Raw genomic sequence first — 26,670 nt, forward strand, 5'->3', positions numbered from 1 at the left:
TTCTGGCATATTTTAATTTTAATAATAATCTGAATCAAATTATATTACCTACTTACTTATATATTATTATCTTTACTTTTTTAATATTTAAAAATGTAATCTGATGTTAAATTAATTAATATAATTAATATGTTAAATATAATAATTAAATGTACCTAATTAACTACTACTTGCATGCTGTGGACACATATTTTTTGGAGTGTTAACTGTTTTCTGTGTTTGTGTTATATATAATATTGTTCATGTATTGTTAACTCTCTGTATTGTGTTCCAATAAATAAATAAATAAATAAATAAATAAACGTCAGCAACCATTTCAAAGTCTTTTTAACTTGGACTTTATAAAAAATTCACAGCAGGTAAAACAGTAACATTAAAGCCGCTGTATTTTATACCTAAAACAAACCAAACCCAACAAACTTTAACCAGAAACACAAGCTCGCAAACCCGATTAAAATTAATTACGAAAACGACACATTTCGAGCCGAAACCGAAAAATCCGTACATTTCCGTTGCAGCCTTCCTTTCCAGTTTGCGTATTCAAATGACGGTCGCTGTCGACGGCTGAATACGTAGATACGCTCCGTGCGAGCTGGCGAGAGCCGCGTGGACCTCGCTCGGGCCTCTCCCTCAGTAGCTCGCCACCCTCTGAGCGAGGCGCATGTCGACGTCGCCGCGACCAGAATACACCCCCTCACCAGAATACGGACGCGGAGTGATCAGTGCTGTGCGGTGTTAAGTTCTGTGCTTACTGGATACTTTGAAGTACGAGCAACTTCAGACGACTATGAAAGTTACAATGTAAGTGGTTTTTTATTAGTTGGTCGGTTGATTAGCCGTATTGGTAAGGCCGGTGATTGGCAATGTGTAAGACGTTAAATTAAGATGTCTTAAACTGTCGTTAATGATTTATTACATTTACTCGAGGCCGAAATATATAATACTAGAACATAATTAAATGTTTAAACAAATTCAATAAGTATAAGGATAATTTGATTAATTCCTCGATATTTTTGAATTAAATTAATACCGGCACCCGCAACATAAAATAACAAATACCGCTCAGGACGGCTTTCCGTAAGTAATATTTTTATGGTTTTAGGCTCACAGAGGTCATCCTAAATAAACGTAATGTTAAAACTGGGGTTTTAAAGCAGATTTTACGTTACGAGTCGTATGGGCGGCGGCGGCGGCGGTGGCTTATCCGAGTATAAAGTATGAATTTATGTTTGCCCACTTCCGTAGAAACGCTCGAATGACCGTTTTGTTTGTACCTTAGGTCAACTTTGTTATAATAACAATGTACCTGACCTACCCGTTTTCATTTATAAATGGGAAAGTAAAAGGTTACACGGCGTTGCATATTTTCGCAATTTATTGTTAGCTTGGACTACCTATTGTTTTCTCAAAACAGATGAATACAGTTACATAGATTTTCGTTTGAAAGTTGGATTAATTGAGGGTGCTCTTAGCATCACTTCATTAAAATCAGTTCATACTATTCGAAGCTTCTTATTTGAATGACAATCGAGAATTACTCTAAATAGTACTTATTTATAATAACAGAAGACATTATGAATACAAACTAGAAACTGTGCTAGAATGTGCTGTGGTTTATCTTACTATCGTTACTACCCTATTTTCCCGTCGGGTTTTCATATCATCATCATTAGTTAATAATGTTGTACTTCTGTAAAGGTTTGCCCCAAGGAGTGACCCCTCAATCAGCCACTATATCTAAGATTATCTGTACTATCTGGAGGGCGTCTCCCAGAACGCTAGCATGGACCATGAGGACATGCAAGGTGGAGGGTTACTCTATACTGACGAAAAACGAACGAACGAGAGCTGCTGTTGTGCAAATGTTTAATACATCGAGATCGAGGCTGGATCAACGAGTGACTCAAGCAGCGGCGCTGCAATACTTCTGTTTTCGCCTTAGAGAGTAACCTTGCTAGTCCGGTTTAAAAAAAACATGTGAAACTTATCCTCTGTGCGACCATTCAAGATGTTCTAGACTTTAAGATAGGCTACCACCAAATTCGACGATACGCTATACAGTATTCCACTTGTTTTTCTAACTTATATCTTTAAGTTAGAGTACCACGGGAAGTGAAGAAGCCAAATATATACCCAATAGATAAGCATGATAGACAAAAAGCACTTTATAAGGAGTGGTATTGCCTTCTTTTCGGAACATCCATGTACTGAGAAAAAAAATGTTAAAAGATATAGCGCTACAATTCATTAAATGAAGAAAGAAAGTTTACGCGTACCCCGACAGTAAATAATAATCAAATATCTCTTCTGCATATATTGTTTATAATAATAATACATTTATGTATGAGGGTACAACATTTAGAACCACAAGTACGCTTCTGCAAACTCATAAATTAAACTTCATAAGAAATAATGGAGAAGCTTTCAACAAAAGATCCCGCGACGCGAAGACACAAAAATAATATATGCTTTTGAATTATAATATTGTGTTTCTTCATAAATATTGTAATTTTTACATTAAAAATGAAACAATTTTTATAATTTCATTGTAGGTCAATCATTAAGCTAAAATTTATATCTACTATAAATAATTTTATATTGGGATGTACCTAAATTTTAATGATACAGTATATTATAGCGTCCGTAGTCGAGCTGGCTTCAGTGTTCGTAACTAATCACTGAGGTATAGCAACAACTGGCACGGCCAGCCATTGGATGGGTGACCGATTTCAAGTGGTTCTTTTCTGGACGCTTCCGTGCTTCGGACGGCACGTTAAGACGTGGGTCCCGGTTTCTGCTTTGGCAGCAGTCGTTAAGCCTAGTCAGAGGACTTCGGGCAAAAAACGGCGATACGGCTCGGGACCTATCTCGTGAGTACAAATGTACAGCGAAAAGCGGGTAACTCGCTTGCGACTCACCTTTGTCTACCCCTTGGGCGATTACAGTCGTGAGCATATGTATGGGTATAGCAAAATTATTCGCCAAAAAGATTTTCTATCTTTCCGTTCACAATGGCAATTAGAAATATGGTTTTCTTAATAAATAAGCTATTTCTTGTTAAGATTACTATCGTTAACCAAGTTAAAGTAAAACCAACACCAAAATTTCCAACTTTGCTAAGTAACATCCAGTTTCAATGCTGTAATAAAAAAGTTTAGCCCAGAAATATTTTATCGAAAATTTTGAGGAAATCTCCAGAAAAGTGCCTTTTACATTTCATCATGGCTCTTAATTTGTATATTTCTCTCGTGAATGGTATCTAAGGCGCGAAGCCTTCAGGTGAAGATAATTATTTTATAAAACTTGAAACGGTTTTGTAATCATCTCAAAATTAATATATTTTGATGAACAATTAATATAAAGAAGAATAAGATACACGAATACATGATAGACTAGAAGATACACATCACTTGCAAAAACAAAGCTAAATAATACTGCTACTATTTTGTTTCCTGACCTTACTATATTTTTTGAAGTTGGGGCCATAATGCTTCGGTATAGTTTTTTACCGCACCAAAATAAAAATTATGTACTGTCACATAGAATATTTATCATCATCAATTATTTTGTTACATTTTAGTTGTTTTAATTTATATATGTCATGATTTCATGTCATTTTAAGAATTTGCAAAAGTTATTCAGTATAACAACCTCTCAGTCACCCCTTCAACTTACTAAACCTCTTTTGCAACAACTTCTATAGGCTTAGCCCAATCCGCCGTATTCTCCCATTGCACTGCAAAGCTCTTTGATATAAACTCTGGTTACTATCTTACGACGGCAGGCGGCTAACTGGGGTAATACTCTGACTTTGCGATTTCTATAAACATAATATTAATTAGGTTTTGTAAATGAAAATGCACAATTCTAAAACAAAATTTCACAATTTGTCGTTTAAACATTCCTATATCTCAACCCTGTCGCTTCTAATACATAACATGTATGAGAGAAGAATTCACCACAGCTACGCTATGCTACGAAAGTCAAGTGAAGGTAGTGGCTGTCTAGGATTGGCCCCGTACTTTGCTGCGACGTGGAACGAATTGAGTTACCTACAGATTCCCAGTGGCTTATAGAATCTGGAGCTTCCAGAAAGATTTTTTATAACGCTGCAGTGACGGAAGCTGCATTTCTAAGGCGGTTGAATAGTGAAATATTTAAACCGTACCACTAACCCTAACCTAACCTAACCTAAGAGTTATTAATTGAGTAGAATGTTTTTGGTATGGCCGACGTAAAACAAAATATCAGCTTGTTCCAATTTTGCTAAAATAAAAAAAAATAAGCTTATCTTATATATATTTTTTATGATGTACGAGTATAGTTGAGTCACTTACCGACTTATAACTTAATTTTTAAATAGTGACAAATTCTATACCAGCTCGATTCAGTGTTTGTAAATGACAATGACACGCTAAAAAGAGGAAGATTGACCTCCAAAACAGAAAATTCTCTAAAAGAAACAGATTTGAAACATTGTATCCCCATAAAATTGCTACTTTATTGTGTTTGGAACAACGCCCAATATTCTTGCGACTATTTATGATTGTGGTTGCGCTCACCAACTCTAGTGCCTCTTAGAAATACCACGTTTGTCTCATTATTATTATGTACTTTTGCACAATCTTTAACCTTAATTTGTTTAAAAAAAGTATGAGCACTAATAAATACACTCACGAGCAAAGAAAATATTCTAATGTGCCGTTAATTGAACTTAAATATTGTAGACGGAGTAATTAGATTAATATTTTTTTTTCCGATAAGGCGTAATTTGGTCATTTTTTCAGTGGGAGTTTGTACTTCAAATCTGAGCAAAATTAAAACCTGTTTTTTTTCAAAAGCATCAGTGGTATCGTGCTAAAAGTTCTGTCTGAGTCTCGGTACGCACGGCGCTGGATCACCCCCGAGGGAAATGCGGCGGTGACGCTATCACACCGCACACATCTGTGACATTGTCTTGTGGTTAGAAAAGGCTTTTATAAAACGTAAAATTGCAAGGATATTTTTTTTTACTAAACACACACAATCTGAAACAAATATTTAGGTAGGTATATTTACTTGTGATTTCTTTAAATGGTTTTAGTATTTATGCTAATGTTTTGTAGAATCTCAGAAGATATTATTTAAGTACTATTATGTCAGTAATACGATGCTATAAATGCTAATAATTTAGAGTTCTGAATCATTTAAGTAAGTATTTATAAACAAGTGAAGAAAAAGGGTGTACTTAAAGCTAAAATCATTTTCTACTAGCCAACTTACAAAAGGTACCAAGCAAACCAAACAACTTTTACTAATTCTAATTAACGTTCGTCAGGCTATCTAAATGCTCTCTGATAAATTTCCACACTATATTTACACTGTGTCTGTATTAATCGTCTTTTAGAATTATAAATTAATGATCGTTATAGATTAGTTCGATTTGAATTTAGGGTTCATTTGGTTGTACTAACAACTGATTTATCGAAATCCATCAGATTAATTAAGGGTCTCGTTTACACATCTTTACTGCTATGATTGTGGCTGCCAATTCAATTTACCGTCCAAATAAATTTTATCTTATATTAAAATAGCTGTTACCGCGAGCATCACTTTTGAAAAGTTTTCCCGTAGGAATTCCGCGGTATAAAGTAGCCTATGTGTTAATCCAGAGTGTCAGCTATTCTGTACCAAATTTCATTGAAATCGGTTCAGCCGTTCTGACGTGAAGAAGTAAGAAATATACCCAATAACACACACACACACACACATACACACACACATTATTTCTACTTTAACTTTAACTTTCGCCTTTATGATATTAGTAGGAAATTGGATTCAAAGTGGTGTTAATCGAAAACGTTATACTGATCATATTTTTGACAAGAAGTTTTACACGAATCGAATGTCGTAATCCTTTACCATGATGAAAAGAGGCACAACTCATAATCAAAAAAATTGCCAATGCCCTATATGCAAGGGAGTGACATTTTAAAACATTAAACATTCCCCTAAAATCGTGTAGAAAGGGGCGCTTCTTATCCCGCAGCGTAAATCTGAACTTGGTGTGAACTGCTATTAGAGCCGACCGTATCACGCAGGCAGGCCTACCCACACCCGTGCCGCAGCTATGTGACCAGGTGTTAACCACGCAGATAACGCCTTGAAATATGTTTGACCCACGTTTAGGAAACGAGGGGAACGCCAGCCAACGAATACAATGTTTCAAAGCGATGCTGGGCGAAAGGAATCTGTCATTTAACGTAACAATCAAATCTTGGAGCGGTGGTAGCTCAGTCGGGTAAGCGCCCGCTTTTCAGTCCAGAGATGCGGGTTTGAATCCCGGCGGCGCTGGCATAACCAATGACTTCTTTGAATTTAAGATAAAGATAATTTATTATTTATTATTGAGTACAATGTATACCATCAATTAGGTACCATCGCTCTTACGGTGATGGAAAACATCATGAGGAAACCCTGCACGTGCTAGATTCTAGATGTGTATCCTAAGTGTATTTTAATCATTCAAAAACGGCGTTATAGCTATCACGTGAGTACAAATGTACAGGGAAAAGCGTGTGACTCGCTTGCCAGTCACCTCTGACTAACACTTCAGGGATAACAATCGAGAGTATGTAATCAAATCTTTCCGCTCTATCGTACTATATTATTGTAGATATAGATAGTAAATCCTTTTGTAGAAACGGGATGCAGCAATGTGACCCGGCCAGTACAGGCCATCAAGAATGTAGAAGCGGGAGCGATGTTCACGCTTGTTGAAAACAGTTGCTTTAAACAATGTCAAAAGCTTCTGTAAGCTGTTTTAAACTGTAATCCACACCGACAGAGAGGCGAAGTTGTCTTTTTAAAGATAATATGCAAATTGTTACATAAATTCATAAAAGTTTTCAAGCCAATCTTAGGTTCTAAGGCTTGAATTTGTCGCTCTGAGCCCTTTTGAAGTAGGCTTATCTTGGCAATGCAATGATGTGAGAACTCGTATGTCAGTAAGTTTGTTATGAGATTATAATGTAAGTAAACGCAAAAGTATGTTTGGTAGGTATATTATGATTTAAGGTTTGAAAATAACATTATGAAGAGCAAAATATACAAAACACAAAATAACTAAATTCTGCATTGCAATGAAATGGCATGATTCTAAAATCCTCTGTGGTTGAAACAATGTTGATCATTTCACGTATCTATCTAAGTTAGTTTTATAATTAAGATTTATTTTCTTTTTTCGTTTTTATGATACTCACGTAAAACCACAAAAGTATTTAGGACTTTTATGTTCTACTGTTTTTTACTGTTATTAGGGTTCCGTATAGAGATGGAGAGATTTTTACGAAGAATATATTATGAGTATTCACATCTTTGTATATTTAATTGTTGCTTGTTACTTAATTTGTGATTAAGTACAAGTTTCAATTGTCACGAAATTTGAATTCAACAGCATCTTACATATTTTTCACTAAAGTTAGGAATGGAACCCTTAGCGTTTACTCGTTAACTCGTACCAGGCCACTTTTTAATTAGTAGCAGACTTTGAGTTACCGCCTTCGTCTTGATTTTTTTATTTTAAAGCCGACCCTTTGGGCTTTCTAAACTTAATAAAACTAATGGAGCGTGAATTTGACTTCGTATATCTACTAAACTTAAATTCTCGATAACGTAGGCAGTTCATCTTTTTATAGTAAAAAAGCATGTTTTTCTAACATTCTATTATGATAGGTAATTTGCCTTTTTTGAGATGACAACAATGGCAATGCGTTTTCAAATTATAGTTTGATGTGACAACGGTCTACCTCATCATAATCGATTTGTGGTAACGAGCATTCAATTTATTTGTAGGCTGGAACATACTGGAAAATGTTGTCATATTGTCATACATATTTCCTTAAATTGTATCGTTATATGCATAACTAGTAGTTATATTAAGCTGGCTTGCCAAAAATAAACTCACCCCTTGATAATTTATAATATTAAGTACTTATATATAGTTTTCTGACGTGAGACCTCTTACGACTACAATATATCGGAACATTGAAAATTATTCTTTACTCATAAATTAACACAGTTTATATAAGTTTGAAATTACCAATTAACCATAACTCAATTCTGGGCGATTAAACTTCCGAACAAGTCATTACAACGTGCCTAGGTACAAAATGTGGTGGAATTCTCCCGGTAGGTACCTAGCTTATTTGTGACCGCCTAGGGACCACGTTGAACAATTTTCTTTATTTTACCAAATCGAAAACGTTCCAGAAACGCCACAAATTGGTAGATCGAAAACTAAAGTGAAAACTGGATTAAATTTTCGTGACCTGACTGTAAGCGTAAAGTTTTCAGCAGAGACCCAGAAAGCTGGTATTATTCAATGCTCTTTTCTACAGAGTTTGAACTGAAAATCATTAATTCTAGACATTTCTTTTCGACTTGAGTTAAAAGAAGTCGCAAAGTTTACTGGAATAGTAGAAGTGTGCGTTGCTTGATAAAAGATAAGTAGGTATTTTTCATCGCCTAATCGCAGAAAAATTGTGGGCGACCGCGTTAAATAGTAAATAAGAAACTTAAAAATCTAAAATTTCTTATGACGACTTTGTCATAATACCTAAATAAGGTTTTCCAATGTTCAAAGCTACTAACTTATACCAGCAAGGCACGTACACTAGTGAAGCGTTTCTTTATGCAAACACCCCTATTTGGGACACGAGTCTGTCAATATTTTATTTGTGGTCGAGATACGAATAAAGTCTAGTATTTTATTGTGTGCAAAGACTCACTAAGTTGCTGTCATGTACAAAATCCGATGAAAGCCACTCGGAGCGGCAGCGAAGTCTGAAAACCCTAATCAAGCTTTTTCACATACCTAATGTTAGGGCAACATCGTAAACTTGTCCGTTTTTGCTCCGTATTCTCAATGTTATTTTAGCTTGTAGATGTAGAAGTGTGCTGCCTGTGAGCGGCTCGATGAGAGGATTCAGTAGGTACCTAATGGATACGTTGAAACTGAGTTCTTTTTTAAGATGGAAAATTAAGTTTCAATTAACGATATATTATTATCTTATTAGGTATAATAAAATTTAGAACAGCGAAGAACCGCAAAACACATGTCTACGCCCCCGCAAATTACTAATCCCCCCGAACACACTAAACAAGCAACAACTACGAAACCAATTTGTCTTCTTGTGCAACATTTATGCGGGCTTTCTTAATCTAAGTTGCGGCAACTGGTTATAAGTTGGTTTAATTATGAATTTGTTCGCAGGTGAGGGCGTGCGGGTGCGTCGGGGATGTACCGTCTACTATGCAGTGCGGCGCTCTCTACTTCATGTGTGTAGCGGTGTGCTGCCTACACGCGGCCTCTGGTAAGCCTATACCCTATTTTATCCATAGCACATGGGCTCCTATTGCTTTGCGTCATCGTATCACCGTGAAAAACTAGGTAGACCGGTTTTAATTTTTTTTCTTCATGTTAGCACATCAGAGCTTTGATGATACCCGTAACAGTTTTCTTTGATGTGATACTGTATCGTCGCGAATATCGGTCTACTTTAGTGTTCTCTGCTTGATAACATTATTGTTATGTACGTTACATACAATACATACATAGTCAAATTGAATATCTGAAAGACCATAACTTTGGATTGGCTTTGGATTACCGCATGCTGTTTCAAGGCGATCGTAGCTCGGCGATGCCAAACGTAATCAACAGTGGCTATCTACAGTAGTACAGTACACTAGTACCTATAGTCTTTGAAACGCTTGTTTGCACTGAATCTGTGAGCTGGTGACTGTTTGATTACATAATCTCATGGATAATTGAGGCGTCCGGCGAATGGTCGACGACGTCGCTTGAGCCTTGTAGGGGTTGTTTGTGGTCTAGTGTCGCTGTGTGAGGGTCGACACGTGCGTAGGCATACGTGTGACATGTGTGCGTGCGTATTTAGTTTAATGTAAATGTTCTGCTACGGCTATTAGCGTAATTAAACGGATTAGCTATGAAAGGAGTTGTTAGGTCCGTAAGATTATGACAGAAATGTATGGAGGCTATTTTGCATGTATAAGGATATGCTTATTATTGTAATCCCTGAGGGAAAGAAGTGTCTCAGAATAGTGCCGTCCGTTTTTTACTGTTTTACAGACATTCTACACATGACATGACATTTCGTTACAATGTTTTTATACATTGTACATTTTCATTTTTAAAATGTGGACGCTCTACTCACACTATTATCGTGTTGGCGAAAGGAAATAACTGAAAATTATGCGTTTAAAGCAAAGCAAGAATTCCAAGCAAATTTTACTGCTCGTAAAGTCACTTTATTTCATTGTAACAATAAATTAGGTTAATTACTTGTTTGTGGTCGTTTTTAATCCCACAACAGCCTATTGTGGTAAAACATTAATATTGATTCTAAACCCCTTGTTTCGTGTACTACAATTAATCCTTATTATTCAAACCACCTCTCTAAGTTGCGAGATATTTTGTTAGTAACTTACAAAGTTTATTTTCATAAACCCCTTTTCAAGTAACACTTGAGTTTCAGTTGAGCAATTTATACAAATGTGCTTAAAACTTTCGAACGAAATTCTAAGTTGAGAAAATGTTCTTGTTAAGTCTTATCACCTCGACGTTCTCTGACGTTCTCACATAAGTGGAAAGTCCTGGCCACAGATTACAAAGTACTTATTTCTTCCACGGACAATGTTCTTTTGAACGTGGTTTACGTGGTAGCTCAATTTTTCTAGCTGACTGTCTTTTTCATATCACGTTTTATTAACTTAGCTACTTAGGTACTATTCTTTAACGCCTTCGTCTAAAGTAATAACTATAGTATTCGGCATTGATAGGCTACAAGTTAATTTTCATCTACTTTTTTTGAAAAACAAATACTGATTCATATTTTTACTTACTTAACTTGTTATATTATTTACTTTTATCTAATAAAATTTTAGATCCAAGTAGAATTATTTACCTTTTTCTTTGGTTTTACATTTATATTCATGTTATTACAGTCAAAACTTGCAGTAACAAAATCAAGCCCCGAATAAGATGTAGTCAATGTGACTGTTCCAACGAGGGCTTCGTACCCTGGAAGGTTACTTTAGCTTGACAAAAATGAACGATTGAGACTTGTCATGAAATTCTTCGTTTAATTCAACGGCAAAGACTCGTAGCTATCGCAGTTAGCATCCGAAAAGTTGTTCTTCGTAACCTAGAGTAACTCCGCGGACCCTCGTCAGAGCCATTGACGTTGTCTTCTACAATGTAATTTAACTATAGTTTGGGATAACTTTTCATAAAAAAGTACTATAGATAGGTTGAATATTTATTAGAATGGAATCTTAAGATCTTATTAAATGGAATGAAATCTAAAGAGCATAATTATTATTCAATAATAGGGTTTGAGAAGTTCTAGATTAAATTGGATAATCAAACTTTTTCCAAATCTAACACACTTTTTACACTTCGAATTACTAATCGAATTAATCATTTACACGAGAATACTGCTGTTTTTTTACAAGCCACGGAATTAAAAGTAGATGAATTATTTTATGAAGTATGTATACCTATTTATAAGCTAAATTATTGTGTTGTTCATCAAAATACTTAGTATTTTGGTGTGAAATAGAAGAGACGATTTTGAACCCACCTCTACCGGGTATTGCAAAACCTAACCTGTATAGTCTTCTACACAAATATTTTTTCTGTTGTAAAATTCTAATGTGAAAAATTGAAACATTTTTAACTCATTCAATGAGAGTGAAACGGCAAGAAAATGGCGTCCATTGGAGATTCTTACGGAATGTCCGGTAAATTTTAAGCACCTCTTAAAAATTCCAACTAATGTTTTTTCTACCGTTTACTTCCGTTGTGTTTTCAATTTACTACAGTTAGTTAAATTTGGAATAAAAAACACCTATTCGTACCATCTGATAAAGAGTCAATTATTCTTATACTTACCTCATTTGGTAGAAAAAACCTACCTAATTTGGTAGAACTCTAAAGGTACTAACAAAATACGAAAAAAAACTTATCTTTTCTTTAGTAAAGTAGTTTCAACAAATACCATATAAAATGCATTTAATTTGGCAGCAAAAAAAATGTGTCTTTGCTGGTTATTTTATTATTAAAATAAAGTTCGTTTACCTTTTCTTCGTTTAAATCAAAAACTCAATTCCATAATTCAAATTGAAATTTGACTTTAATCTAATTTAACTCTTGAGATGAGCAAGGTGAAAATAATAATATTATGATCAAATGTACTTTGGGGTTTTTTATAACATTATTTTTACTTGAAATATTGACATTACCTCTATGTATAATGTTTGTGTTTTCCACCATATTTTGAGGAGATTGTTATATACTAATTATTAAAACTTTCTAATAAAAACGCTGAGGGAATCTTCCTTGTAGAAATGTATAACTTTATATATATTCTTGTATTAACTATAGATAACGATTACACCATTATCTGTTCATACCGTCCAGCTTGTTTTAAAAACCCATCGAATTATCTAGCTTCCCTAAGTGACCTTCTAAGTAATATAAAAACTAAGCACATAGTATTAACAGGTGATATTAATATCAATATAATGCCAGACAACCTAAATGAACATTCTACTAACTATCTTAACTTGATGGCAACGTATGGCCTCCGCCAAGCTGTAAACAAGCCTACTAGAGAACGTAATTGCCTCGACCACTTTATGATTAAAACTTATCACCAAGCACAAACACTTGTATTTGAAAAATTCACTGACCATGCTCCTATTTTATTATATCTTAATAATGTACCATTAACAAAAAACAAAATTGAATATCAAATTATGACGAATATACCTAGAGTGAATAACTGTTTAGCAAACAAAAACTGGGATTTTTTCTATGGATTAGCTAACGTGGATGACGCAGCAACATACCTAGTCTCTACCCTTAAAAATTTTATAGAGGAAAATAGCGAAGTTAAAAAGATAGCAAATAGGAAAAGACCGTTAAAACCGTGGATTACTACTTCTCTTATCAAATCGATACGCAAGCGTGACAAATTGCACCAAAAGTTAAGGGAACATGTCACTAACGAAACTCTGAAAATAGAGTATATTAAATATAGAAACACTTGTAATAACTTAATTAAATCTTTGAAAAGGCATTACTATAAAGATAAATTAGCTCAAAACACTGGTAACACAAAAGAAACATGGAGGATAGTGAAGGAAGTATGCAATTATAGAAAGAAAAATACCGTAGCTACAGATCTTTTAAATATTAATAATAATCCAAAAGAATCTTTAGACGTAGTTAACAAATACTTCACCTCTACTGGCGAAAACTTAGCAAATCAAACACTAAAAAAACTAAATAAAACCGACAAAGAACTAGCAGACGAAGCCTCAAAACCTGAAGTCACCTTCTCAATGTTCATAACTCCAACTGATCCACACGAGGTTAACAGAACAATAATGAATATGAAAACTAATAGTGCACCAGGACTTGATGAAATCCCCACTAAAATACTGAAATCGTGTAGCATTGTTTTATCACCATTGATAGCACACATCTGTAATATGAGCATTGAGACAGGGGTATTTCCAAATATATTCAAAAAAGCCAAAGTAACACCTATTCATAAAAATGATGATAAAAAGTCACCCAGTAATTACCGACCGATTTCAGTTCTAAGTTGTGTTTCAAAAATTCTGGAGAAGATTGTTAACAAAAGGCTCATAAATTATCTTGAATCTAACAATATTCTCTCTGCAAACCAATACGGATTCAGACCTAAGCGCTCAACTGAAGAGGCTATTTTAAAACTGACCACCTGTATAACTGATCATGTTGATAAACTTGACAAATGCATTGGAGTGTTCCTGGATCTGCAAAAGGCATTTGACACAGTGTGTATACCTATACTTTTAAGTCGACTCAGTAATATAGGTGTTAGAGGTAACTCTCTTTCATGGTTTGAAAGCTATTTGACCAATAGGACCCAGTGCGTGCGCGTGAATAAACACTCAAGTGATGATGCTGGTTGTGTATATGGAGTACCACAGGGTAGCACACTAGGCCCAACACTATTTCTGATATATATTAATCACCTGTGTGACCTTAAATTAAACTCGGCCAGCATCATTATGTTCGCGGACGATACAGCCATAGTTTTTCACGGCAAAACATGGGACAAAGTTAAAAAAAACACTGAAGAAGGCTTAAAAGTGGTTACTTCTTGGCTAGAAGATAGTTTGCTGAGTCTCAATGCATCGAAGACCAAGTACCTTAGTTTTGGAAAAACTTCTATATCGAATCCCCCTGATGAATTTGCTGTGAAGGTTCATGTATACCCTTGCAATAGAAACCGAACCGTTAATCATATCTGCCAATGTCCCACACTGGCCAAAAGTAGTACAATAAAATACTTAGGAATCATTATTGACGACAAACTCAAATGGCTTCCACAAATAAATGCGTTGAGTAAGAGAATCCGTAAACTAATATACGTTTTCAAAGCCCTACGCTTAGTTGCCGATAACAACCTTCTCCTTCAAACCTATACAGCTCTCTGCCAGTGTGTAATAAGCTACGGAATAAATGCCTGGGGTGGAGCATGTAAAACTCACCTCATACAAATTGAACGCGCTCAACGTGCGATACTTAAAGTTCTTCTTTTCCTGCCTTTTCAACATTCCACTACTACTTTGTATGAAAAAGCTAATGTACTAAGTGTTCGAAAACTTTTTGTGTATCAATGTCTGCGAAGATATCACAGATTAGACGTCCCATTCTTGCCCCCCAATAGACGAAGAGTTGATAGATGTCCAGTACCCGGAGCAAAAAGTGCTTTTGCCAAGCGACACTACTCTTACCTAGCCCCCACTATTTACAATATATTTAACTCTATATACAAGGTGAAGACAGCTAGTAACAATGCAATAAAAAACATATTAATCGAGTGGCTGCGGACGTTTGACTATGAGGGTCTCGAGAATCTAATAAGCAAGAAGTTGTAGTGTCGTGCTTGTTTAACTTCTTTGCATACTTATATTGTATACATATTTAAGTAATTTCTTGTACTCACTTAGAAAAGCTCAGAACTGTTAGTTTGTTTTGTTATGTATAATTTTATAGAGAGTGCTGTTGTTCTTACCTATAATTAAAGTAAAGATAATTACATATACCTACATTACATACAATCGCAAATTATTGTTATACCTACCACAAAATATTGTCAAAATGAGATTACATTAATTTTTATTTAATTTTGCATGTATGCATGTTAATTATAATTAAACTAACAATATACTTTGTTAAATTGTTTAGTTAACATATTATTTAATTATTCATAGAGCGTCAAAACTTCTGTACAATTTCTGGGAAGGCACTGACTCCTGACATACAGGTGCTCCTAGTTTAGGAGTCAGGGCGTCACCATTTAAGTTAAGTTTTTATTGCACAATAAAATTATGTTTATGTTTATGTTTATGTTTATGTTTATGTTTATATAACATAGTATTAGGCGTGATAAGAAAAGTTCCTATTTTCTTTATAAAGTTTCCATTTCTTCGATAAAAAATTAGGTTACATTGCTACTCCGGGTCATAGCCAATATGCATGCAAAACGTCATCCAGATTTTTTGCGACGAAGTTTGATTCTACAACAACATATAAAATGTAAAGGGTACCTACGCGGTCACTCTAGCTTAGAAAAAAAAGTTGCTGCACCATATAAACCACTCTATCGCGTTGCATTAAACGTGGGTACCGTTTGCTGGACAACTCTCGTTTGTTCGATTTTTGCAGAGCTAAAGTAACCCTCTTGTATCGGTGGGCTTAGAATCCAATTGAAGGATTTCGTTACTGCACAGTGAATACTGAAATGGCGTTTGGTCAAGTTTTTGATCGAGAATTCACTTTTGCAACGCCATGCATCGTTAAATGGGAAACGCAGTTTTTTTTCTTCTTTAGAGGCAAAATTTGTAGCCTGTTTTTAGTTCCATATATATTTATTTATTTATTTACTTATACCTATCCTGTGCTGACTCCATAAGCCAAACCTTCTTGGCTTAGTATACCATCTTTTAACAAGCAGTATGGGTATGCAAAAGTTACAATAACTGACCAATTCGTTTCCTTATAAAGTTGCGCAGGATCGACGCGTGTATTATAACAAAAAAGCCCTTTGCCTAAAATTAGGAAGCCGAATAATATTCCTATCACCATTATAATCAGATTCGAATAAAACATTACTTGCACTTTAAAAGTGGTCTTAACAGCTCACTCATTCGCAGCGAGAACAAAACAACTCAAAATTCACACCATTTGTTCTCAATTACTTTTTAGAGCCACTACAAACAGAAGATTACCGGGAGGCCAGCGCGAGGACCCGACGAAGTGAGGAGAAAGATGGACTCGCACTGTCTAGGGAGATATTTCGGAACATCACGAAACAACTGCGCCAGAATATTAACCGAGAGGGCGCGACTGACAAGACCGATCGTTTGTTACCCAGTGAGTAACTGCCCTTATTTATGGCGAGGTTATGAACCAAGCGGTAGCGTGACGACCATGCTATGTTGGCATTTGTTTTTTAAAGTCTCGCCTACAGTCAGTCCTGGTCAAGTCGCGTCACTCTGCGGGCTTAATAATAATGTGTTGTGTTTAAGACTATCCTGTGTACCTCTCTCACTGTGTTTGTTACCGCTATCGCTTGGTTCATAGCCTCTGTACTAAGTGTTTTTTTGCTTTATTTCTTTGGCAGCCTTTTTAGTTTTACAGCAGCTACTACATATTGTTCATGATTTACGTAATTTTCTCAGATGAGTATACGGTTACACGGTGCCAAGTATTATAGTACGTAATAACATATAATATATTATTTATCTATTATGATAATTTAACAAATTATGTTTTGGAAATCAGACGTAAGGAAATGGGGATAAAATAATGAACCTGAATGATTTTGATCATGATTAGTACAAATAATTGATTGAATAAAATGATCAGTTCATTTTCTTATGTAAACTCTCTAAGGGCTGATTTGTCAATAATCAGATAAGTGTTATCTGAGGAATAAAATTGTAGCTGTCACATCTGAATGTTTGTATTAGACAATGACAGCAACAATTATATTCTTCAGATAACACTTAGGTATCTGACCATTGAAAAATGAGCCCTAAAAATCTTACAAACTATTCTTATTTCCATAGCCACAGCGTGTTTACGAATGGGCTCGACAGCGCGTGGTATGAAATGGCACACGATGAGAGATGGGCATGACACACTCGATTTGTCTGAACTTGATGTCTGTGTATTGAAACATATCGACATTGAGATTCAGTTGGGTGTCCCTGGCAAATAAATAGGCAATACTGCTGCCATTTATTTTTTGAGTAGATTTTGTACAATTGTTAAGATTAATTTCTGGTCACATCTGTCGAAGAACCGATGTCCGATGGGGTAAACGTGTTCTGGAGTGGAGGCCGCGACTAGGCAAACGTAGTGTGGGACGCACTCCGGCTAGATGGGGTGACGACTTGCGAAAGGTGGCTGGATATGATTGGATGCGGAAAGCTAAAGATCGCATCCAGTGGCGTGCTTTGGGAGAGGCCTACGTCCAGCAGTGGACTGCTATAGGCTGATTATAATCATTAATTTTTAGAATTTATACCTACTTATTGTGAACAATTCAATTTCATTAACATTCATCAGTATTACTATGCTGATCCAAAAGGCTAACCAGTTCACAAGTAAAAGGTTAATCTTCCGAGAATTGTTCAAAATATTGCTTAAACTACTGTCTGAAAACTGGGGATTTAATTATGAAAATTAAATTGTGAATGACTAAAATTATATATATGGATATAGGATGTATATTTATATAAACATGACATTAGTATTAGACATTATTGTGCCTCTATGTAGCGCTGAGGTTTTTCTCATTAACTGCAATGCTATGTAGTGAGATGATAAATAAATAAATAATTATTATCTCTCTGTGGTGTAGTTACCTAATCGTACACTTACACGGTGCAAGATGTTTTACATATCTACTGTGTCTGCAGCCGAGCCAAGACCCAACTGCAAGTAGAACCGACAAAACAAATGACCGAACTAAACTGAAACTGAAACTGAAACTAGGTCGCAATACACTTGGACAGTCCTAAGTCATATTCTAGAAACGTAGAACCAAACAATGTAGTAAAAAAAAATGTTCATGAAATGGTTTTTTCAAACGATTTATTGGCTATAGGTATAGGTATTTGTTAACTGTTTAAACAACATCGTTTAGTGCCCATATTAAAAAGATTGTGATTGAAGTGATTTTGGAACGATTTTGATATTATTTTTGTCTTACAACAAAATTATAGTTTGGTATTACTTAGCCAAATTATGTCATCTTTATTTAAAGTAAAAATTAAAACTATAATACCCGTACCTACTCAGAGGCGTCATTTAACGTAAGGTTCATTACATATTTAACTGAACGTCTTAATTTGTATTGAGATTAGCGCATTTTTTTTCGAATCTAGGTATCTGAGTATGGCTGTGAAACTCCATGTTCTAAAGGCTTACATAAAAACTATCAATGATGATAAATATTATTGTTTAATCCAGTTTGCCCAAGTCTTCTAGATCTCATTACTTTTATTTCACCGACTCAGCCCGGCACTTTACACTACTTGTGACTCACTCCCCGGCAAAGGAAAATACCGGGAAGTGAGTAAACTAACGCTTCCACTAGCTATATTGGATGCGGCTTCCTGGAGCTAAGAAGTTATTTACTTTTGAAGGAAAACCCCTGCACCGTTCGTTCCATGATTTCGAGTTCATAGAAAAGCTATTTGTGTTACCATTATCCCGTTAGATTAAAAAAAAACGTGACGTTGAGTTGTAGACATATTTTTAAATTCATCATCGTCCAGTACTAGAAATAGGTCTCCCTCTCCTGCGTCACAACATTTCTGAGCCTTCATCATCCAACACCTAGCGACTACTCCAAGGCAGTCGATTTAGCAGGCTCACCATGTTTAGCCTAATCACGCTCTCCACCAATCATCTCTACCAGGCTCTTCAGCACCATCAACCCAATACCACTCCACTATTAACCCTCCACCTTGTTCCAGACAAACCGGACGACCGGCACCATGCTCCGTACCAGGCGTACCACCACCACGAGCACCACTGGGGCCCGTACTTCGAGGGGGACGCGGAGGGGGGCGAGGGGGCGTCGCAGGTCACCGCGCACGTCGGGGCCGAGGCCCTGCTGCACTGCCGAGTGGGGATGCTGAAGGATAAGACCGTGAGTTTGCAGATGTTATACATTGTCTAGTATACATTTTTCTATTATATTCTCTCTGGGGGTATACAAACCTGTACCTAAGCTCTCCCGAATGGAACCTCTGTGCATATCCCCAAGGTCTAAACTGCCTTCCTAAGCTCGGACCATTTCCCACCACGCTGGTTCACTGCGGGTTGGTGGGTTTACATATCGAGATGTGCTAAATCTAGATATGCAGGATTCCTCACGATGTTTCCTTCCTCGTAAGGGCGATGGTACCTATACATTATACTTAAATTTCAAAGAACTCATAGCTACATGTCAGCGAGTGCTTACCTGTCTGAGCTACAACCACTCCTTACTCAGTTTTATGTCTTGGGTTTGAAGAATATTGGCATGAATATCCAGAGGACTTAGGTATATACCTTATGGATGGATATTTGTGTTTGAGGTGTGGCGAGGTCTTGAAGGGTAACAGGAAAAGGTTTAGTGTATCCCGGCATTCTTACCTGTAATGATATCACTCCAGTTACCGCCATCGATACAACAAAAATCCCTATATATTTATCTGCTTGCTGCGTTATGTGAGATGAAAATCAGACGGTACAGTTATGCAATACTGCTTTTACGTAAATTGGAGATCCTGGTACAGTAGCAGTATTTGCTTAAATACATAAAATGACATGCCTGCACCGTGGTGCCTCTCTCCAAAATAACGTATTCGTAAACCTAAAGTGAGCCTCCGAGACGCCCCTGACATCCCCACGTGGCTTATTTCTTTATTGACAGAGCACTGCGGGGGGTCACTATATCTTATGAAAAACGAACGAACGAGAGAAACTTACCGTTTGCCTTTGTTCGTAATCTATAGTAACCCCCTTGCACCGTCTCTCACGGTCGGTTGCGTCTCTTCTCGTCCCGTTTTCAGAATTCCCTAGGAGACATCTTACAACGCCAAAGATAAAGTTTAGAGCGGTTGTCAGCTGTTCCCTCGTATATTTGTCCACTGTTGTGATTGCTCTATTCAATATGATAATGATTGTTAGAGTTCAGAGTTCCGTCTGTAATATATTGTCAATTTTATTATCACAAGGGTTCATCCTTCTGATTGCCCCAACCAATTACTGATGCTACATATTTATAATATATAATATACCATGAGCGAGATACTGTACATTGTACAAATTTAATTAAAATCTCAGCACATTTACCCGATTTAGCCATTTGAATTAATTATAATATTTAGCCAAGGCTTTATAGGATACGAGCAAGATGTTTAGAATAAAAGGGGTTAGCCGGTCAGAGGGCGGCATGTGTTGGGCTGGTATCAGCATAATTTGTGTATGAATGTTTTCATCCCCCAAATGACTAACCCAAGCCGAGGTCAAACTGAAAAAGAAGTAAATATAAAACTGAATATACAGACCCATTTTCCTTTTATGGTTATAGAGAAAACAAGATGAAAAAATATACTCCGTAAGTTGTAAAGAATTTATACGCTTCGACTCAGTAAACTAACCGCGGCTTGAATCCCACGCGTATTCGTAAATGTGTCGGATACTTGAAGAACGCCATCAATAAACTACACTTTGAAATTTAGGTATTTGATTACGTTCGAAAGTAGTTAAAAAAACGACATATTCTCGGTCAGATTTATCGGGGTAACAAACCCATTTAGGGGTGCCATTATTTACAAACCGCTGTCCAATTTAGGAAAAATGCTAACAAGTGATAAAATGTCCGTGACACCGGCTGGGAAATTATCGGTTAAATTATTAAGGTTGCGGTGGATTTTTTTATCAATCTTTCTCATATTTATGATAGAGCTATATTATGAAACTCCTATACAAACAAAATATTTCGATGAAACTCCGCGCGCGTCACACCCAAAAGTGTTATTTTCATACTAATATTTATTGTAATGCGTCGAATATGCACGCGGGACGCTGGAAAATGGCGCGTTATCCGCGTGCGTGATCAAATCCGCACGACAATAAAAACACCCTTAATGCTTGTTCAAAATCATACCCGAGTCCACGTTGTTCGATGTTCAAACGAAATAAATATAAATAGCTAGTGTCTTTTTTTTTTTTACTTACCTACAAACTTCTCTAAAAATGATTTGGGTACTTTGGCTATAGTATATTCATACATATACCTCTCCGTTTTTTAACCCTAGGCTATTATTCCTCCCAGGTGATGTGGCTCCGGCGCACGTCCGACTCGGCGCAGCTGCTTACCGTGGGCCCGGCGCCGTACGCGGGCGACAGCCGTATCGCCGTCAAGTTCCAGTACCCCAACAACTGGCGGCTCAGCATCAACCCCGTGCGCAAGGCGGACGGGGGGCTCTACATGTGTCAGATATCTACCCACCCGCCGCGGGCCATATTAGCTAATTTAACAGTTTTGCGTAAGTAGTCTAGTCTCGCATCGACGAGATTTACAAATATCAGCTGCTGTCACATGGGTTTGTTATTGAAGTTGATAAACGTCACGGTGGAACGGTGGATTGGTGGATCGCGCATTAAACCAGTTTATCTACGTCGATAACGAACCCGTGCAGCGCTCACAGAATACAATACATAATCAATACAACAATGTATTTGTTTCTAGATTTCTCACAGATTTGATCATTTGCAACTTGCAACAATGGGACTTGATTGTTTTTACTTACTTCTACTTACTTACTTACCTACCAACGATCTTGTAGCTATATTGCTGATCTATGTTGATCCTGGAAATCGCTTTACGAGCCACTAATTACCACAATTGTATTATGTTCAGCCCTCGCCTTCATCACGTCGGTATATTTTGTGGCTACGATGGCGTGATAAATAATGAAATTTACTTTGTTTCAGCCCCAATATTGACCATAAATGGAGACGAAACACACGAAGTAAAAGACAGATTTTACAAAGCCGGTAGCTCAATAAGTTTAGCTTGTATCATATCAGAGGACTACGTCTTATCTCTTCCATCAAAACCACCAACGACCACCGAGTTACCTACCACAACAACACCCTCAACCACTACAACAGAATTAACCACTAAACTGAGTACAGTATTTAATAGGATAGACTTAGTAATGAATAAGAGTTGGAGCGTCGAGACGACTACGATAACTTCAACAGTTAGTATAAGTACGACCACTAAGAAGGAACCACCGACCACGGCGGTGACAACCGTTGCGACAACGACAACCAAACCGTTGGTTGTAAATAACGTGTTTGGAGTCGTTTGGAAGAAGCAAGGCAAGGACCTAGTTTCTGGAGTAACGTGGCGCAATTTTAGGTGAGCAACTTTCAAATTAGTTCCCCTAACTTGGTCGTTAGCTTGATCGGTTCTCAGAATCACTCAAATACACAAGTTAGAATTATAGAAGTTCGGAACTTTTTGTATCGATTGATTCTGTAATCGCGCAGCTACATCTGTCAATTTATCGTTTATTTATGTACTTATATTCGAGAAACAGACAGTATAATACCTATAATATAACTATAAAATTAGACTTGTTAAGTACATAAAATAGTAACGTTTCCACGGTTATATAAATTTTAACTACTCCATATCATGAGATATGTATATCCAACGCGGTTCACAAGAGAATCGAGGCATGAAAAATATTCATGAATAAAATTGACTCCTGAATACCTGGCGGGTAGCATGCGAAATTTTTAATTTAGACTAGCGGAGTTGATGAAGATAGTTTCATAAAAGCCCTCCTATTTCAGCGCAACGATCAACGTCGCTTCGGCGTCGCAAAACGACAGCGGCACATACAGTTGTCATTTGCAGAACCATTCACTGGCCATTGTGAATGTCCACGTTTTAATGGGTAAGTGTTGCCATGACTCCCGTTACAACGAGGCGTATTCGGCTTTACCCTGGGTTTAAGAATGCTTTGTTTTGGATTTGTGTTGCGGCGTCAATGCTTTTTGTTCAATATTACCTTCTTTAACACAGTTCCGTTTGATAAATAATACGTAGTAATTATAATTTTAGTAATTTAATGTAGGTATAATATATTTGACTATTAACTACTACATGCGCTATGAAGACCAGAGTATTTCTTGGAGAAGTTTTGCGTAGGTTCCGTCCCAAATGTACACCCAAAGCATTCTTAAACCCAGGATAAACCCAACTACATTATTAAATACAACTATGATATTTTATCGAACGGAACGACTATGCTTACGCGCTGGTTCATCTATACTTCCATAAACTTATCAGCGCTAGTCCAGCCCAAAGTATTGACACTGCCCGTGCCAATTACCTCCGTAAACCTTCTCTGAAAGAAAATCTGATATTCGAAGTTCACTCCGTTTTACTTCATGGTAACGAAGTTACGGATCAAGTTTATGCCAACAAAGACTCAATAGACGTAGTGATGTAATGGCAGCGCTTCGAGACTTCGTATTCATAGAGTGGAGCTAGGCATGAAGTAGGCCGTGCGTAAAGTGTCAAAGCAATGTTGTGCTTTCCATGTTATTGCTATGAATCTGTAGCATAAAGCGTAAAGTAGTTTTTAATACGTCAGCACGCAACAGGTACGATTCAGTAAGTAAAGTAAATACTGTGCTAGTGACATTTTGCAATAGAAATGATTATTTATATATTTTTAGGTAGGCCAATTTATTATATATAACTATCAATTTCCTCAGATAATACTAAGTAAGAAGGATATATGAATTATCGTAATGATTTGGATAAAAATAAGCTAGTACCTTTCAGATTTTTACACAAAGTTTGAGACCAAAATAACTTTTAGTAGGTCGGTATCCTCATCTAGGTAAGTTGGAGCCGAGTTCAAGTACACTTTGTTGCTTGTTGACTGTCAAATTAGCCTTACAAAGGTAGCAAAGTGCACTTTTACGGTATAAGTTATTTAAAGATCTCATTAGTCTTGTAGAATTTGAAAATTACTCAGTTTTTTCTAATGCTACTTTCTGTATTTTATCAAAATGGCTTTGATTAGAAATATGAGGAACAAACCTACTTAATTATGACATGGCTACCAAACAGGTATTTCTTAAAACACAATGTTAAATTATTTTAAATGTATGTAGGTAAGGTACCTAAATAATATTATGATGAAAGAACTTACCGCAAGTAGGTAAATATATTTTCATTTTCCTAAACCGTTTAGACATAATGGTTTCAAAATTAACGCTAACAAAGGCTGCTTCATTATTGTCAATTATTATCTGACTCAACGTCGTTACCATGTCATAACGGAACACCCTGTAATTAAAGCGATCGTTTTATCCTTTATATTTGAAAATTTTATGCCTCTAAAACATTTACAGTATTGCATAAATACATAAAAATAAGTGATTAATAATATTCACAAATAAAATATTATATTATGTTTATGGCCCCAAAAACCTTATAGGCGTCAAATCAATTGCATGTAAACACCGAAATTTCATAATTGACACTTATTTGGTAGGAAAATATGTAATTTCGTCGTGTTAAATGACATCTGGAAAATTTAGTAGACTTCGGCATTCGAAGTTTAAGTAGGTGCTTACAACAAAGTTATTTAAACCCTCGAACATTGACATTGAAAATGTTTCTGTTACTTGCAGTGAAATTGGTACTGCATTCAGGTCCTTGATTCATTCATATTTATTTTAAATTTTCCTATAGCCAAATACAGCATCCGTAACTCCAGTTTGAATGCAATACAACTTGAAATTATGAATTGAAATGTACTCGTAAATACTTGAGCGTATATCGTACATACGAGGCTGCCTTTTATTGCCTGGTTGGTATGTGAGCCGTGGAAGTTTGCATAAATCTGAATAGATAGAAACGCCTTTGAAATCACGGTACATACATCGCAGTTCAATGCTCTGTCAAAACGTTTGCGTACAGTCAAGCGCACATCACATTTCCTGAAGGGGACGGAAGTAGGTGTAGCACTTGTGCCTCTGACTGTGCCTGGCAGTCTGGCTGAAAGCGGGAGTTTTCAGATTTTGAGGCTCGCTAAAAGCTTACGTTATGTATTCTCAGGTCCGTTTTCACAACCTACTCGTAAAAACTGTAATAAACATCTAATACGTCAAATTATTATCAATGGAAAAAAATAATGTTCTCTCTTTAAAATGAAATGTCACTTTTATCGAGTCATTGTGAAACAGGCTCCGAGTAAGCCAATATTCTCGTCCGATAATCGATATAGAGCTAAAATATTGAGGCAGCTACAGTGGGATTAAACAGTCAGTAAAACGCTAGAATAAATTATAAACAGTACCAAGGTCTAGATACACTCACGGGCAATGAAAAAGTTCCAATGAAAAAAATAAATCTAATTACTCCTTAACGAAAAAAACTAACTTAACGGCCTCTTTTGCAATATTTTTGTACATTTAACGATACATCAGAATAGTACCAACTAAAAACTTAAATATTTTGTTCAAATATCCTTTTGATGGTTTATAAAAATTGGGGTCATTTGGTGTCTGCATTTCGAAAGTGGAACTGTTTCTTTGCACGTGAGTGTATTTTACTAAGTTAAGTCATATTGTGCATAATAATTTACTTACTTACACTTAATATCTATTAAATTCTGTTTTTTTTTTAAAGTACGTATATTGTGAAATAATTAAAATGCAATATTTAATATTATTTTGTTGTCAACAGCCGGTGAAAATCAGGCAGCTGTCCATCACGACACGTGGAACAAGGGAAGTTTATTTTGGACTTCGCAGAATGTTATTTTAGCCTCCATAACGCCATTTGTACTCATTATATCGTATAAATAGTGTATATTATTTTAATTAATTAAGAAATTGTTAAACACCGTGGATGACATAATGACATACAACCATTTGTTTAAATTTTTGTGCCAAATGATTGTGTAATGTAACTAAATACTCACACTCCTTCCGATGTTATTAAATGTACCTACCTACATTATACAACCTACATCTACATTAGTAATTGACATGCATTAGAGAACAGTCTCGCGATAACTGCTGTCAAACTCTCAAAATTGTATGTCGTTTTCCACAGAAACATCCGTTTGACAGGCAGGTGTCGCCCGATATTGTTGATTGCCTGTCAAATACAAACATTTGAACAAAGTGTCGATAAATACCTACAGGCCCCAGTGTACCTACCCGCTTTCATATTAAAAGGTGAAAGAGTTGAAAAATAATTAATCGGTATACACAAGCTCTGTTGATTAACTATTCTTTGTGTCTTCTAACTTCTAACACTCGTCAATAGGTCCTAACATGAAAGCGGGAGTGGAAAAGTAATGATTTCTGTAACTGTACATAATAACTTCACGAAGTAAATTGTTTTATGATGTATCGGTCCATGCTGACCAAGAATATCATTATGTTAAATTAGTTTATTAAGGCGCTGTTTCACAATGTCTGGTTAGTGGCTACCTGTG

General features: G+C 36.1%; 1 protein-coding gene across 1 annotated transcript; it reads left to right on the forward strand.

Annotated features, from left to right (window-relative positions):
- The first annotated feature begins 612 nt into the window (after positions 1–612).
- LOC119693224 lies at positions 613–26,670 on the forward strand. The gene is made up of 8 exons (XM_038116055.2): positions 613–801; positions 9,254–9,353; positions 16,328–16,495; positions 19,111–19,286; positions 21,462–21,675; positions 22,124–22,556; positions 22,997–23,100; positions 25,911–26,670. The coding sequence occupies exons 2-8, from the start codon at positions 9,293–9,295 to the stop codon at positions 26,030–26,032; spliced, it is 1,278 nt and encodes a 425-aa protein (XP_037971983.2). The 5' UTR covers positions 613–801; positions 9,254–9,292; the 3' UTR covers positions 26,033–26,670.

Source organism: Plutella xylostella, chromosome 21 (genome assembly GCF_932276165.1).
Source record: "Plutella xylostella chromosome 21, ilPluXylo3.1, whole genome shotgun sequence".
Lineage (NCBI taxonomy): Eukaryota > Metazoa > Arthropoda > Insecta > Lepidoptera > Plutellidae > Plutella > Plutella xylostella.

Coding starts and splice junctions, on each gene's coding strand:
- LOC119693224 (XM_038116055.2), top strand. CDS start 9,293: ATGCAGTGCGGCGCTCTCTACTTCATGTGTGTAGCGGTGTGCTGCCTA. Junction 21,676..22,123: donor AGCTAATTTAACAGTTTTGC/GTAAGTAGTCTA, acceptor ACTTTGTTTCAG/CCCCAATATTGACCATAAAT. Junction 22,557..22,996: donor GTAACGTGGCGCAATTTTAG/GTGAGCAACTTT, acceptor CTCCTATTTCAG/CGCAACGATCAACGTCGCTT.